Source organism: Bos javanicus, chromosome 18 (assembly GCF_032452875.1).
Source record: "Bos javanicus breed banteng chromosome 18, ARS-OSU_banteng_1.0, whole genome shotgun sequence".
NCBI lineage: Eukaryota > Metazoa > Chordata > Mammalia > Artiodactyla > Bovidae > Bos > Bos javanicus.
Window position 1 is genome coordinate 50,003,050 of NC_083885.1, and position 15,875 is coordinate 50,018,924.

Consider the following 15,875-nt stretch of genomic DNA (forward strand, 5'->3'; position numbering starts at 1 on the left):
CAGAAGGCACCCTCCACTGGGGCCAGCAGCAGGGAGCCTTCACTTCTAGGGGGGAGGGAGAGGGGGCATGGAGTCTCCAGACAAGAGCAGGGGCCCTTAGTCAAGAATGGCTACAGGGGCTTCCCAGGTGGCATAGGTTCGATCCCTGATCCGGGAAGATTCCACGTGCCGAGGAGCAGCTCAGCCTGTGTGCCACAGTTGAGCCTGTGCTCTGGAGCCCAGGAGCTGCAACTACTGAAGCCCATGCACCCACCTAGAGAATAGCCCCTGCTCACCACAACTATAGAAAAGCCCATATAGCAGCGAAAACCTGGCACAGCCAAAAATAAAGATCAATCATAAAATTTTATATATATAATATATATATATGAATGACTACAAAAAAAATAAAAAACACACACAAAATGGCTGCTGCTGCAGGGAGGAGCTGGGAAATAATACATCTACCCCCCGCCCCTTAGTTTTGAAATTCATTTTTTTTTTTTTGGCCATGCTGCAGGGCATGTCAGATCTTAGTTCCCCGACCAGGAATCGAAGCCTCGCCCCTTGCAGTGGAAGCACAGAATCTTAACCTCTACTGATTTTGAAATTCTTAACATGTGAATCAAAGGACCTGCATTTTAATTTTGCACTGGGCCCTGCAAATTACGTATCTGGTCCTAAGCCCAGCCCAGCTGGAAGCCAGAAGGCAGGGGAGCCAATTGCTGTGATCCTTATAGGGCACCACCCACCCAGGGCACAGAGCAGGATGGAGAAGCTTAGACTGTGGTCAGGAGGGGCAAACCAAGACCTCTAGCACAGTAACAACTACAGCTAGGATTATTCATTGTCTTGCAATGTTGGCTAACTCTTTCCAGCAGCTTCTTGCAGTGGATAAAAGCACAGACTCGGCACTCGGCGGTATGGGTTTGAGTCAGAGCTCTGCCACTCACTAGGTGTGTGATGTTAGGTGCGTGGCTTGACCTCTGGTCTGAGCCTCTGATGCCTCTTCTGTCCAACGGAGAGGACCCTAATACTAAGCCACTCGGTGACAACAGGGCTATGAGAGGCAGTACATGCCAAGGTCAAGGTCATGTATACTGGGACCTGGCTGCCTGGGGTCAAGCCCAGCTCTGTGATTTATTAAGTGCGTGATCTGGCGTTATTTCTCTGTGCATCAGTTTCTTCTTCAGTAAAATGGACATAATAATATTAGCAACTTCATGTGAACAATGTACAGATTAAAAAATGATGTAGTTTCAGAATTGCTGACCCAGCAAATATAAGAGACAATACTTGTTTACAGGTTTTAAATTTTTAATTGTCTCCAACCAAAGGGTACATCATTACTGTACTGTATTAGAAAGTTGGGTTATTTCTCTGTCTTCCATAGATGATGTTGACTGTATGAAATACTTGTTTCATTTGTTTCTGATTATAGTCCATTTTGGCATTTACCCCCTCCCCCATCCATGTAGCTTTTTAAAAATGTATTTGGCAGGGGTCGAGTGGGGGTTACTTTCTGGTAGTCCAGGAGCTAGGATTCCAGGCTTTCATTGCCGAGGGCCTGGGTTCAATCCCTGGTTGGTGAACTAAGACCTCACAAGCCCGGCAGTGCATCCAAAAAAGAAAATTCAGTTTGAAAAATAATGTCTTTGGATGGGGACGTACTATATGAAACATTGATACAGTGTGAGAAGTTAGAGGCATTTGCAGTTCACCCGGTTGTGACAGATAGCTTGCCTAAGTCCTGATGCCGTTTGATGCATTAAATGAAAGCTCCTTTTCCCAACCATACTTGTCAGTACTTGGTGGTGTCAGATTTTCTAGATTTTTCCCCAGTCTGGGGGATAGGAAGCATTTCTCACTGTGGGATTTGCATTTGCAATTAGAAGGGGCAACTAACGCCCTTGAGAGCACACCCGTCTCCCTTTCTGGCCATTTAGGTTTCAGAGGGAGGGTTTGGGGCCCCCTGCCCTGGACAAGTGAGGACTTGGCTTGACCCTCCACAGGGCGGTGGGTTCACAGGGCGACAGGTTCAGCCCCACACACCCTAGAGAGCGTGATGTGGGGTCCCCATCGTTTAAGGGAGAGACTGAGACCTGGCGGGGATGAGGGCCTGGCTGGGAGGGTCACACGGCGATGAGCAGGCTCCAGCGCGGGACTCCTGGGCCCTTTCTCCAGCAGAGGGCGCCCGAGGCGGGGAGTGACTCAGTGGGCCGAGGCCCCCAGACGGAGTCCAGCTGGGCCTCAGGAGCTGCCCCTGGGGGAGGGAACTCCCGTGGCCCCTGCTGACCGCTGGGGCCCGCCTGAGATCCCAGACACTGGGCTTGTGCAGGAGGGAGGGGGGCGATCCAATGGGACACATTTCCCGGCTGCCCCACCCCTCAGGGCACCCGATCCCAGCTGGACTGGGGGAGGTGGGGCCCCGGGTCCGAGGGGCGTGGATACGTGAGTTCTGTCTCCCCTTTCTGCCTCGCTCTGGGCCTGTCTCCCAGCCCTGCTCCCCCAGTTCCTCCGTGTCTCCGTTTCTCTTAGTTTTTTCCCCTCTCCTCTGTCTCTTTCTCACCTGTCTTTCTCTGCATCTCCATCTTGCTCTCTCTTCACTTCCGTTCCCCTTCTCTGCCCCTCTCCCTTGACCTCTCCTCCTCCCTGCGTCCTCCTCGCGTCCTTCCGTGTCCATCCATCCCAGCCTCTGCAGCAGCCTTTCTGGAACCCTGGTTCCCAGGTCAAGGCCACACGACACCCTCCCCCCAGTCCTCCTTTGGGGCCTCCTCCAACTGTCCTTCCCAACTGAGGGGCCATATGGTGGAGTCCCAAGCCCCTGCTTTCCCAGTCCCCAGGGGCCAGGCCAGCTGGTCTGGCTCAGCCTCGGGCTCTCGCTCCAGGAGGGAAGGGGGAGCTGGTCTCCTGCCATCTGAGGGGGACCAGCAAGGGGAAAAGGCACTGGAAGCTTTGCAGCTGCTGGGCTGAGTCCCCAGAGACTCCTTACCCACCCAACCCTGAGCCAGAAAACACTCTGGCCAAGGAAACACCCTCTTTAACCAAGAGGGATAGGGTGGGGAGGGAGGTGGGAGGGGGGTTTAGGGTGGGGGGGGGCGGACAGACATATGTATACCTGTGGCTAATTCATGTTGATGTTTGGCAAAAAACATCACAATATTGTAAAGTAATTATCTTCCAATTAAAATAAATTAATTGAAAAAAGAAAGAAAACACCCTCTTTGCCCCTTTTCAGTCTTTGTCCCACATTTCTTCATCTAGCTCAGCATGGCCCAGAGTCAGGAGCCACACCTGCGGGTTCAAACCGTCCAGGGTTTGAACCCACATTCTAATACTGTGTGACTGGAGGTGACTAACCCCACCTTTCTGGACCTACCTCATCATCCCGGATTGCAGAGAAGGAGAGTAACCGAGAGCCATGAGGGTTTTGTGGTTACCTTGTCCTGGCTTCAAATTCTGGTCCTGGAAGTTTTCACTCTAGACCAGGCACTGATCTTCTCTGAGTCTTAGTTTCCCCATTTGGAGTATGGGAAGGCGGCATGTAGGGCTTCCCTGATAGCTCTGTTGGTAAAGAATCTGCCTGTAACGCAGGAGATTCGGGTTTGATTCCTGAGTCGGAAAGATCCATTGGAGAAGGGATAGGCTACCCACTCCAGCATTCTTGGGCTTCCCTTTTGGCTCAGCTGGTGAAGAATCCGCCTGCAATCCGGGAGACCTGGGTTCGATCCCTGGGTTGGGAAGACCCCCTGGAGAAGGGAAAGACTACCCACTCCAGTATTCTGGCCTGGAGAATTCCATGGACCGTATAGTCCATGTGGTCGCCAAGAGTCAGACACGACTGAGCGGCTGTCACTTTCACTTTCAAGGCAGCAGGTGGGTCTGAGCAGCAATCAGGTTGTTATGGGGGATCTGGGTTTGCGTCACCAGGTGGCAAAGCACCTGAGGTTCTTTTGGAAATAGGTGCCTCTGTGTTTTGTTGATTTGGTTTGGTTTTTACCTTGAATTTGAATGTCTTTTTAAAAAGGAGATGTTCCATACCACAAAATGCACTTTTTAAAAGTGTATAGTTCAGTGGTTTTTAGTGTATTTGCAAAGTCGAGCAACTCTCACTATTAATTCCAACACAGTTTCATCACCTTGAGGAGAAACCCTGCGGGGCTTCCCGGGTGGCTCAGTGGTATAAATCTGCCTGCCAACGCAGGAGACTCAAGAGATGGATCCTTGGGTCGGGAAGGTCCCCTGGAGGAGGAAATGGCAACCCACTCCAGTATTCTTGCTTGGGAAATCCCAGGGACAGAGGAGCCTGGTGGGCTACAGTCCATAGTGTCACAAAAGAGTTGGACATGACCAAGCGATTGAGCACGCAACGAGAAACCCCATCCTTACTCACTCTCTCTACTAGTCTGCTTTCTCTCTCTACACATTTGCCCATTTTAGACAGTTCGTATAAATGGAATCATGCAATATATGGCTCTCTTTGTTTTCTGGCTTCTTGCACTTAAAGTTTTCAAGAGTCATCCATGTCGTTCCTTTGGTTGTAACATTTCAAGCTGGTTTAATTTTTTTTTAATGTTAACCTTTAATACCAAGAGAAGGAGAAGAACATGGTGACCAATCCAACAAACAAAAGCAACACACATTTATGGAGACTTACTTTGTGCCCGGCATGGAGCCAGGAGCTGGGCTCCAGCTGTGAGCAATATGAACATCCCCATCTTCCCTGACCTCATGGGCTGTTGTGAGGATTAACTTAATTCATTCTTGTCAAGTGCTGAGAGCAAACACGGTGTGTTACCCATTATTGCTGTTATGGTAAGAAGTTCAAACGGAAGGGTATGATGTGAAAAGTAAAAAACCTTTCTCCTCCACATGCAAGTCCCCCCTCCCCAGGGGTGTAAGTGCTCTCAACTGTTTCTTCTCTATACTTCTAGAAATATTCCATGCATACCTCCACACGTACACATGATATGTGTACCACAGTGAAGCTTGCCTTTTCCCTTGGCCGAACACCCTAGGCATCCCTCCTTGTAGGACATACCCAGTCCTTTTAAACTGTTGCATGATATACCAGGGGATACTTTGACAATGTCATTGACCAGCCTTCTGTTGAGAAACCTTTAAGGCCATGTCTGAACTTCTGCTAGTATAAATAATGTCACAACAGACATCCCTGTCTGTGTGTATTTAAGCCTGTGTACAAATATTTTAGAATTAATCCTCAGGACTTCCCTGGTGGTCCAGTGGCTAAGACTCCATGCTCCCAATGCAGGGCGCCTGGGTTCAGTCCCTGCTCAGGGAGCTAGATCTTGCATGCCACAACTAGAGATCCTACATGCCAAAAGTAAAGATCTTGCATGCTGCAAGTAAGACACAGCACAGCCAGATAAAGATGTATATATTTACCACTGAACCACCTGGGCAGCCCCCCTTCAGTGTTTAGGAAAATGCAAATTAAAATTACTACAATACAGTATCTCTCACTTCTCAGATTAGCGGAGATAAAAAGCTTGCAAATACCTAATGATGGTGGCCATGTGGGGAGATGGATGGTTTTAAATATACACGTTTATATTATATATGTATATAAATATATATTCTTTTCTTATATATGTATATTTATATGTGTATTATAAGAAATATATATTAGAAAATAATTCTCAAAGTAAAATTATGGTACCAGAAGACTTATGCATTAAACTTTTCCCCTTATTTCTTTGCTTCTTTCCCTTTTTTTTTGGCCACGCAGCTTACGAAATCTTAGTTCCCCAACCTATGCCCTCTACAGTGAAAACAAAGAGTCCTAACCATTGGACCTCCAGGGAATTCTCTAAACTTTTTGATAAATATTACCAAATATCCTCCTGAAAAGGCAGTGGACACACTTGCAGAGTGACAGCCATCCATCTCCCCACATGGCCACCTTCAACAGCTGTTAGCAAGCCTTTTATCTCTGCTAACCTGAGAATCGAAAGATAATTGGTTTGTGTTATGTTAATTTGCATTTTCCTAAACATTGAAAGGGGGACTTCCTAGGTGGCTCAGTGGTAAAGAATCCTCCTGCCAATGCAGGAGACACAGGTTCAATCCCTGGGTCGGGAAGATCCCCTGGTGAAGGAAATGGCAACCCACTCCGCTATTCTTGCCTGTAAAACTCCATGGACAGAGGAGCCTGGTGGGCTATAGTCCTTGGGGTGGCAAAGAGTCAGACATGATTGAGTGACTAAACGACAAGACACTGAAGGAGCCTGAACATCTTTTCACATGTTTAATGACCAGGTACTTCTGTATCCTTTGCCATGTTTGTAAGAAAGGTTACATATTAAATCGGTGTTTGAAATACTTGGCATTTTTCTAGAAGTAGAAACACGGCAGTCCCTGGAATAATTCCATCTCAGGCCACATGGCCACTTGCTCTAGAGGGATGAAGGGGTTTTCATTTCATGGGGAACTGGAACTTACAACCTTAGTATTTCAGACTATATTTGCAAGTGTCCTCAATTCTAATGTGTTTTTATTTTCTACATATCACTACAATGATTTTCTTAATAAAAAAGTTTTGGGGAATGACTATTTCATTTTTCTTTGATTTCTACCACTCGTGTGTCTAAAAAATTTCCATTGGACATGACTTTGATTTGTCACTTAACCATTTTTCTGACTCCTACAGATTGTGAACTGTATCAACTGAGACTCTTTGAGATGCAGTTCCTAGGACTTAGGCTAAAAGGAGCTGGAAGTTGTTGGCTCATATAGCTGGAAGAACCAGGGGTAGGAGCTTGGGGTAGGAGCTTGGGGCATGGCTGGATGGGCCCCACAAATTCTGTCCTTTGGAGTTTCTCTTTGTTTCTGCACCCTCCTTTCCTCTGTGTTGGCCTTATCATTGGGGAACCTGTTCTCTCTTGGTGGCAAAATTGTCTCTATTATCCCAGGCCTGTGTTCTTCCAGCTTTAGAAACAGGTTGAGAAGGAGACCACCCCTTTTCAGCTCACATGCTTTTCCAGAAAAAGTGTGAAGAGTTTTCATTAGCTGATCTTAGGTCACATGCCATCTCTTACCCAATCCTTGTGGCCAGGGTGATTCAGTGTTCTTCTTGGCCAGGCCTGAGTCACATGGCCATTCTTGGACTGATGGGTTTTATCAGCCCCTCAGGAAGCTGAAAGAGTTTTCATTGGCCCAGCTTAGGTAATAAGACCATCCTTGATCAATCCTAGTGGCCACAGTGGTTTCTGTGTTTTGATTGGCCAGGTTTGGATCACGTGGCCCCCTTTGGCCCTCTAGGTTTTAGTAGAAGACCGATTAAGAAGCTCAGTTTCTCTGGTGGCTCAGCAGTAAAGAATCTGCCTGCCAGTGCCAGAGACATAAGAGATGCAGGTTTGATCCCTGGGTAGGGAAGATCCCCTGGAGAAGGAAATGGCAAACCACTCCAGTATTCTTGCCTGGGAAATTCCATGGGACAGAGGAGCCTGGAGGGCTACAGTCCTTGGGGTCACAAAGAGTTGGGCTGGAGTTAGCTACTACACAACAAGAAGTTCAGGATCTGAGAGTGGGATTTGAGGTGCTAGGAAAGAAAGGACCAATTTTGGGCAGGCAAAAGCAATGGGCTCTGCACTTCAGAACCTTGCAACAAAAGTCTTGACTTTGTTCTTAATATTCCAGCTTTGGGTTGCAGTCTTTTGCTTTAATCTGTTACCACTTAATTTCATTCCTGTTATTTTGTTTTCTATATTTCCCCCATCTGTTTAGAATCACACAAGTAATACATAAATATATTCTTTTGTTAAAAGCTACTGTTATCTTACAGATCTTTAGTAAAACATAAAGTCTCCCTTCAACATGCCTCCGGATCCCACACTCCAAAGAGAACTTCAATTATTATTTGGTATGCATCCTTCTAGACCTCTCTTTATCTGTTAATAGAGGTACCTATATGGATTATTAATGGTTTTATTTTCTTCATGCTTCAATTCTTTCTTAATTAATTTATTTATTGGCTGCACTGGATTTTCATTACTGTGAGCGGGGCAGGGGGCGGGGTGCTATTCCTGTTGCAGAGCATGGGTTCTAAGGGGCTCCGGCTTCAGCAGTTGCAGCACATGGCTCAGTAGTTGTGATGCATGGGCTTCATTGCCCCTTGGCATGTGGAGTCAAACCCATGTCCCCTACATTGGCAGGCAGATTCTTAACCACTGGACCACCAGGGAAGTCCTAATTGAAATTCTTGAATAAATAAATATAATGATTCAGACATCAAAAACTGTATGAAAAAATCCTATGTGAAAAATCTCACCTTCATCCCTGTCCCCATTCACTAAATTCTCGTGCCCCCAGTAGGTACCATCTGTGATTAATTTCTTCTTTATTCCAGGGAAGTTTTATGCATGTGCAACTTACTGCAAGTATCTATTCATAAGTACAAATATCTATTCATAAGTATGTTCTAATTTTTTTCCCTCTTAACAGTAAGTCTTGGGTATTATTCCATATTGATGTGGATTTGTTTAATCATTTCACTCTTGATGGACATGGAGGTTAGTTTTTCCATTTTTTTTCCATTAAAAACTCTGCTCTGATGAGATCTTTATTTATTTATTTGGCTGTGTTGGGTCTTAATTGTGTCACGTGGGATCTTTGTTACACCATGTGGGATCTCTTCTTTCGGCTCAAGGGCTGTCTAGTCGTGGCATGAGGACTTAGTTGCATTTGGGATCTTAGTTCCCCAATCAGGGACGGAACCATTCTGCTGCCTTGCAAGGTAGATTCTTAACCACTGGACCACCAGGGAAGTCCCATGATGAGATCTCTGGACAAACATCTCTGCTATGATGAAAATCCTTGGACGAACATCTTTGTGCATACATGCCACTGTTTCTTTAAATACATTCCTGGAAGTGCAAGTGCTGGTCAAAGCATTTTGACACATACTGCATTTTGATAATACCTGCCAAACTGCCTTCCAAAAGGCTCTTACTAATTTACACCACCACTGACAGAGGCTGAGTGTGCCCATCTCCCTATATTTTTGCCAACACTAGATATTATCCATCTTTCCAAATTTTGCCAATCTGATAAATAGAAAAGAATACCTTGTTTTCATATGTATTATCCCAATGATTAGTTAGATTGGGCATCATTTCCTGTGCTCGTTTTTTCTTCTTTGTGTTGCCTGTTCACATCTGTTGCCCATTCCTCTTTCGGGCAATCTCTCTTTGCTGATGTCATTCATTTGTGCATTGGACAAACCACAGTAGAAGGTCTGTTACATGCCAGACATGGTTCTAGACACAGGGAAATACATAGGTGAAGAGAGACACAGCCTCTGCCCTCATGAAGCTTATAGTCTAGAAGCAGACCAATAAAACAAAAGCCTCATGAGTAAAGACGGTTATCCGATGGTGTTTAAGTGCCGAGGAGACAAAGGGAGCAGGATAAAAGGGAATTCTTTTACTGTTAAAGAAACTAGTTCCTTGCTCTAACACATATTAAATGTTTTTCCAGTTTGTCATTTGCCTTCAAATCTAGAAACTTTGGTTGACACAAAACTATTCTTTGTGGCCAAGTTTATAAATCTTTCCCTTTACGGTTTATATGCTTGGAAATATTTTCTCCATCCCAAAATTGTAAAAACTTTTGCCCAGATTTTCTTGGTATGCCTTATGGATTTACTTATTCCACTTAAGTTTTTAATCCATCTGGAATTGTTTTCAGCATAAACAGTGAGGAAGGAATCCAGTGAAATTGGTCAGCAACTTGGCCCATGACCATTCATTGAATAATCCATCTCCTTGGAGACTGGAAATGGCATCTGTAAACTATATGAATTCTCCTGTGTATTTGGGTCTGCTTTTGTACTTTCTGTCTCTCCCTGTGGGCCATCAACCATTTAAATCACTATAGCTTGTATTTATTTTTATTTATAATTATTTATATTTATTTATAATAATTATTTATTTATTTATTTGGTTTCTCCAGGTGTTAGTTGTACATGTGGGATCTTTATTTGTGGCATGTCAACTCTTGAGTTGCGGCATGTGGGATCTAGTTCCCTGACCAGGGATTGAACCCCGGCCCCCCGCATTGGGAGATTGGAGGCTTAGCCACTGGACCACCAGGAAAGTCCCTGTATTTATTTTTGATATTTGAAAAGATTGACTCTTTGGACAAATTACCTAACTTCTCTGGGCCTCAGTTTGCTCCTCTGTAAAACAGGGATACCACCAACTTTGAAGGGTTTTTGTGAGAACTGATGGGCTGCTTTAGTCCAGGGACTCAGGCAAGCCTCATTGAAAAGGGAATAAGTAGTTGAACTGAAATCTGATTGACAGGGAAGAGCATGTCTGGCAGAGAAAATAGGAATAGAAGAGGCCTTGAGTCGGGAACTAGCTTAGTGGGTTGCAGGGATCAGAGAGGAGGACAGCGCTTCTGGAAGGAACTGAGCAAGGGGAGAGTGGAATAGTAAGCCTCGACCAGGAGGTTGGCTGTCATCATAAAGGAACTTGGGAGACACAGCGGGATCGGGAGGGAGGCCGGGGCCTGCTGACCCTGCCCTTCTCCCTTCAGTCGATGGAGTCGCAGGTGGAGGAGTGGTACCGCGAGGTGGGGGAGTTGCAGGCGCAGACGGCAGCGCTGCCCCTGGAGCCAGCGAGCAAGGAGCTGGTGGGCGAGCGGCAGAACGCGGTGGGCGAGCGCCTGGTGCGCCTGCTCGAGCCGCTGCAGGAGCGCCGCCGCCTGCTGCTCGCCTCCAAGGAGCTGCACCAGGTGGCGCACGACCTCGAGGACGAGCTGGTGAGGATCTGCGCGGGGATCTGGGGCGGGGCCCGGATGAGAGGAGGAGCATGCGAAGATGGGGCGGGGTCAGCGGGCAAAGGGGGTGGAGACTGGGGTGGGGGCGGGGACATGGCTCTTAGGAGGGTTCAAAGGTGGAGATGGCGGAGGGACCTATCCACTAATACGCCGATAGACTCCGTCATTCGATCCTTAAGTTTTTCATTTACTCGCGCTTATTCATTTATTCATTCATTCATTCACTCTCACATTTCATTAACACTTTGACTCGTTGATTTATTCATGAAGTCATTGATTTATTCATCCCCTCATCCTTTATTCCTTCCTTCACGCATTTATTTTTCATGTATCACTCATCCATTCAGTTCCTCATTCAGTCATTCACTAATTTGCTCATTCACTTGATCGTTCTGGGCCCTTTCTTACATGACGCTAGGGTCACAGGAGTGACCACAGCAAATCCCGTTCCTCCAAAGGGGAAAACAGACTTATCCTAAGTCAGGGACAGCTCAAGATGGTTAGGAATGTGATGGGGGAAGCTAGGGGACTGTGGGAGCCCAGAGGAGGCAATTGGCCAAGTTTCGAAGTCAAGAGAGACTTCCCAGGAGGAGGGAATGTCTAAGCTGAGACATCAAACAAGAGCTGAGCCTGCTGACGGGTTGGGAAGGGAATTTTCCAGGAAGCACGACCTGCCTATGCAAAGGCCAAAGGTAAGCAGGAACCTGACTCAAATGCAGAGAGCCAGTTAGAGCATGTCCAGAGAGCAAGTGGAAGACGTGAGCAGGCGTTTAGTTGAGGGAGGCCCTTGGTTGCTATGGAGGCTTAGATGCTTTCAGTTTAGTTGAGATGGAGGGGTCCTTGCCCTGCTCCCTGTGTCCTTCCCTTGACCTGTTCCCTGATTCCTTTCCAGGCATGGGTCCAGGAGCGACTGCCACTGGCCATGCAGACAGAGCGAGGCAGTGGTTTGCAGGCTGTCCAGCAGTACATCAAAAAGAACCAGGTGAGCAGAGCCAGGACAAGGGAGTGGGTTTGGACACAAATGACAGAAAACGCTCAAGGTGGTTAAAGCTGAAGAGGAGAATTTATAGGCTCTTATAATTGAGATCTGTGAACAGCAGATACAGATGTGTCCAGGTGCTTCCAAGAGGCCATGAATCTCTCATTTCCATTTTTTTTCTTCCTATTAGCTTTTTTCTAGACCAGCTCGCCTCTCCTGCTGGTAAAAGAACTCTCAACAGATTCAAGTTTACATCCTACAAGGAAGACTAAAGAGACTCTCTCTCAGTAATTTCAGTAGTAGTCCCAGGCATAACTCTTTTTAGCTCAACTTGAGTCACATGTCCACTCTGAACTAACTGTGATGGCCAGGGATTTAGACTGCTCTGAATGGCCTGGTCTGGGCTGAGGGGTCAGCCTTGGAACCTGCATGTGAGATCAGCCTTAATTATCTGGGCTGAGATGGAGGCAAGGCGGTTCCCCAAAAGAAAATCAGGGTCCTGTGACTGGAAGTAAGGAAAATGGCTATCGGGCCATGAAAAAAGAAAACAGACAAATAAGAACTCCAGGGACTTTTCTGGTGGTCTGATGGTTAAGACTCCATGCTTCCATTGCAGGGGTCATGGGTTTGATCCCTGGCCAGGGAACTAAGATACTGCATGCAGTGCAGCTGGAAAATAATAATATAATAGTAATAATAATAATACATTGATTAAAGACTTACTATGTACCAAATACTGTCCTAGGGGGTTATGTCAGATATTTAATCTCTGCAATAACCCTATGATGTAGGTATTGTCATCACCTCCTTTTATAAATATATATATATATATATAGTTAGGGAGAACAGGGCACTGAAGAATGGCGGGGAGGTGGGCACACAAATTATTTTGGAAAGATTCGTGATCGTGCTCTACTAGGTGAAGTTCTTTAAGAGGCTGGGGGTTTTCTACGATTTTGTTTTTCTATCTTGATGAAAATCCTGCTGGTGGTAGACCACGCTAGGAACAAACAAAACTGGCCCATCGTTTTCACAGTTGAGGAAATCAGTCAAGCGCCTTTAATATTTAAAATTGGAGATGCTCGAGCTGCGTGTGTGAGAGATTGCGAGATACCCAGGGGCTGTGAAACAAATAATAGCAGCTAATGTTGATTGAGCACCTGCTGCAGGCCAGGCACAGCTGTCAGCAGGCCATGGCACCGCAGCCCTACAAGGTAAACATTAGGTGGTGACCACTAGCCATGTGCCTTTGGCAAGTTCTTCAACCTCCCTGTGCCTCAGTTTCCCCATCTGTAAAATGAGAATGATGCTTGGCTCCTGGAGTTGGAGTGAGGACTAAATGAGCGGCTACAGGGACTTCCCTGGCGGTCCAGTGGTCAGGACACTGCCCTTCCACTGCAGGGGGCACAGGTTCCATCCCTGGTTGGGGAACTAAGGTCCCACATGCCACACAGTGTGGCAAAAAGAAAAAGTGACTACATTATGCAAAGCCCTTACTTAGCAAAGTGCCTGGCAGGACTGGGTGTTGACTGTTGTTATCGTGTTATTATTTAATATCTCCATTTACCAGTTGAGGAAACAGAGGCAAAGGAGAGGTTAGCTAAAGAACTCAGCAAGTACGGAGCTGGTTGAGAGAACCTTCTGGAAGTATTCTGTATCCCTATCTGAGTACACAGGTGTAACAATGTGTAAAATGTGTCCAGCTGTATTCCTAAGATGTGTGCGCTGCACTGTAGGTAAATTCTACCCCAACCTGTGTTGAGGCCTGTGTCGGGATCATTAGGCGGGCATCATGGATCACCAGGGATCTTGTTTGAAAGCAGAGTCTCTGGATCCAGCTTCTTGTGTTCAGATCCTGTCAGCCCTTACTGGCTGCTTGTTCTCCTAACGCACTTCACCTCTGCGGCCTATTTTCCCACCTGCAACAATGGGAGGATGAGTGAGGAGGAATCGCGACATGTAGTATCCCGCTCGTCGCCAGCGATCTGCGGCTGTTTGTCTCTCTCTGCTGGGCGGTGCCAGTCGTGCAGGCGCCGAGCCTCTGAACGCCCCTCTCCTCTCCCACCCGCAGGGCCTGCGGCGGGAGATCCAGGCGCACGGGCCGCGCCTGGAGGAGGTGCTGGAGCGCGCGGGCGCCCTGGCGTCGCTGCGCAGCCCAGAGGCTGAGGCCGTGCGCCGCGGCCAGGAGCAGCTGCAGGGCGCCTGGGCCGGGCTGCGGGAGGCGGCCGAGCGGCGGCAGCAGGTGCTCGACGCCGCCTTCCAGGTGGAACAGTACTACTTCGACGTGGCCGAGGTGGAGGCGTGGCTGGGCGAGCAGGAGCTGCTCATGATGAGTGAGGACAAGGGCAAGGTGCGCCCGAGCTGGCGGTGCGGGGGGCCGGGGCGCGGGGGCGGTGCGCTGGAGCCCGGGGTCGGCCGCTGCCGCCTCATCGCGGGCGCCGTGTGTCCCCAGGACGAACAGAGCACCCTGCAGCTGCTCAAGAAGCACCTGCAGCTGGAGCAGGGCGTCGAGAACTACGAGGAAAGCATCGCGCAGCTGTCGCGCCAGTGCCGGGCGCTGCTGGAGATGGGGCACCCGGACAGGTGGGCGGGGCCAGTAGGGAATGGTCCGGCAGGATCTGGAGCTTTGCGGTTGGAAATTGGGGCAGGGCCAGGACTGGACGTTGGGGTGGGAGGGGTGGGTCCCTCTTGGCCCCGTGCTGGTGCTTTAGGATTTTGGCAAGTGGTTGGGGTCCCCGCATGGAGGAGCGCTGTGCAAGGATGTTTGAACAGGTCGGGCCAGGAGCACTAGGATTTGAGTGTGTGGGAGGAGTTGTCTAGGACTGAGGGGAGAAGAGCGAGCTCAGGGCAGGAAGGGTTCTCTTCCTACCCAGTGTCTGGGCCCCTCTGGGAGTTCAGAAAAGCCTGGAGCACAGTGAATGGGTGTGGCCTGAGACCTCCTGGACTGCTAGTCATGTGGCCTCTCTGAGGTTAAGTGTAGGGGCCGCATCTAGGAGGCTTGGCCCAGGGGTGAGATCCGGGACACAGGCACAAGGCTCGACCTCTGTCCTTCTGAGCCTGGAGATCCTGACTGGAGGTCAGGTGGGTTGGCTGGGGAACCAAGTAAGGGGTCTGGAGTCCCACCGAAGTTGCTAGAAGGGCCAGGTGTGGGACCGCAGCCTGGAAGGCTGGGCGCACGCAAGGGGGTAAGAGGGAATGATGAGCTTATTAAGCTTAGGGAAGCAGAATTTTCCTTGAGCCCTGAGATGCAAGTGCTGAGTTGGCTGCATTCAAGACTTGTAGAAAACAGAGTCCTGCATGAAGGAGTCTCGGGTTGGGGACTCAGTTCTGCCTGAAGGTTCAGAGGAAACACAGCCCTGCTCTGAGGGGGGTGGCAGGGGCTCAGAGCTCTGTCCTGGAAGTCTTTGGGGGGGGTGCCATCCCTGCCCTTACCTGTCCCCTCCCTGTCCCCCTTCAGCGAGCAGATCAGCCGGCGGCAGTCTCAGGTGGACCGCCTATACGTGGCACTCAAGGAGCTGGGCGAGGAACGCCGGGTGGGCCTGGAGCAGCAGTACTGGCTGTACCAGCTCAGTCGCCAGGTGGACGAGCTTGAGCACTGGATCGCAGAGAAGGAGGTGGTGGCCGGCTCTCCTGAGCTCGGCCAGGACTTTGAGCATGTCACGGTGAGCAGCGTTAGGAATAAACATGATCCAGGGACCACTGTGTCTGCTACTAAGGTTCTCCAGCCCTCAGTTTCCCTACCCATAACAGGGCGATTATAATAGCACCACCTCATGGCTCTGTTGAGTCACTGATGGAGTAATATAATGTAAAGCCGCGGCTCCACCCTTTTTGGCACCAGGGTTCAGTTTCATGAGAGACAACTTTTGCATGGACGAGGGCATGTTTTCAGGATGTTTCAAAGTGAAGTCGCTCAGTCGTGTCCGACTCTTTGCGACCCCATGGACTGTAGCCTATCAGGCTCCTCCGTCCATGGGATTTTCCAGGCAAGAGTGCTGGAGTGGATTGCCATTGCCTTCTCCAGGGGATCTTCCCGACCCAGGGATCGAACCCGGGTCTCCCGCATTGCAGGTAGACGCTTTACCGTCTGAGCCACCAGGGAAGCCCCAGGATG

General features: G+C 48.6%; 1 protein-coding gene across 7 annotated transcripts in view; it reads left to right on the top strand.

Moving 5' to 3' along the window:
- The window catches only part of SPTBN4 (spectrin beta, non-erythrocytic 4), an 81,763-nt gene that overhangs the window by 51,621 nt on the left and 14,267 nt on the right, over positions 1-15,875 (top strand). For all 7 annotated transcript variants that reach the window (XM_061388282.1, XM_061388284.1, XM_061388283.1 and 4 more), the window contains 5 exons: positions 10,540-10,764; positions 11,675-11,764; positions 13,833-14,111; positions 14,214-14,344; positions 15,219-15,423. In XM_061388282.1, coding sequence (XP_061244266.1) covers positions 10,540-10,764; positions 11,675-11,764; positions 13,833-14,111; positions 14,214-14,344; positions 15,219-15,423 — 930 coding nt within the window. The remainder of the gene's footprint in view (positions 1-10,539; positions 10,765-11,674; positions 11,765-13,832; positions 14,112-14,213; positions 14,345-15,218; positions 15,424-15,875) is intronic.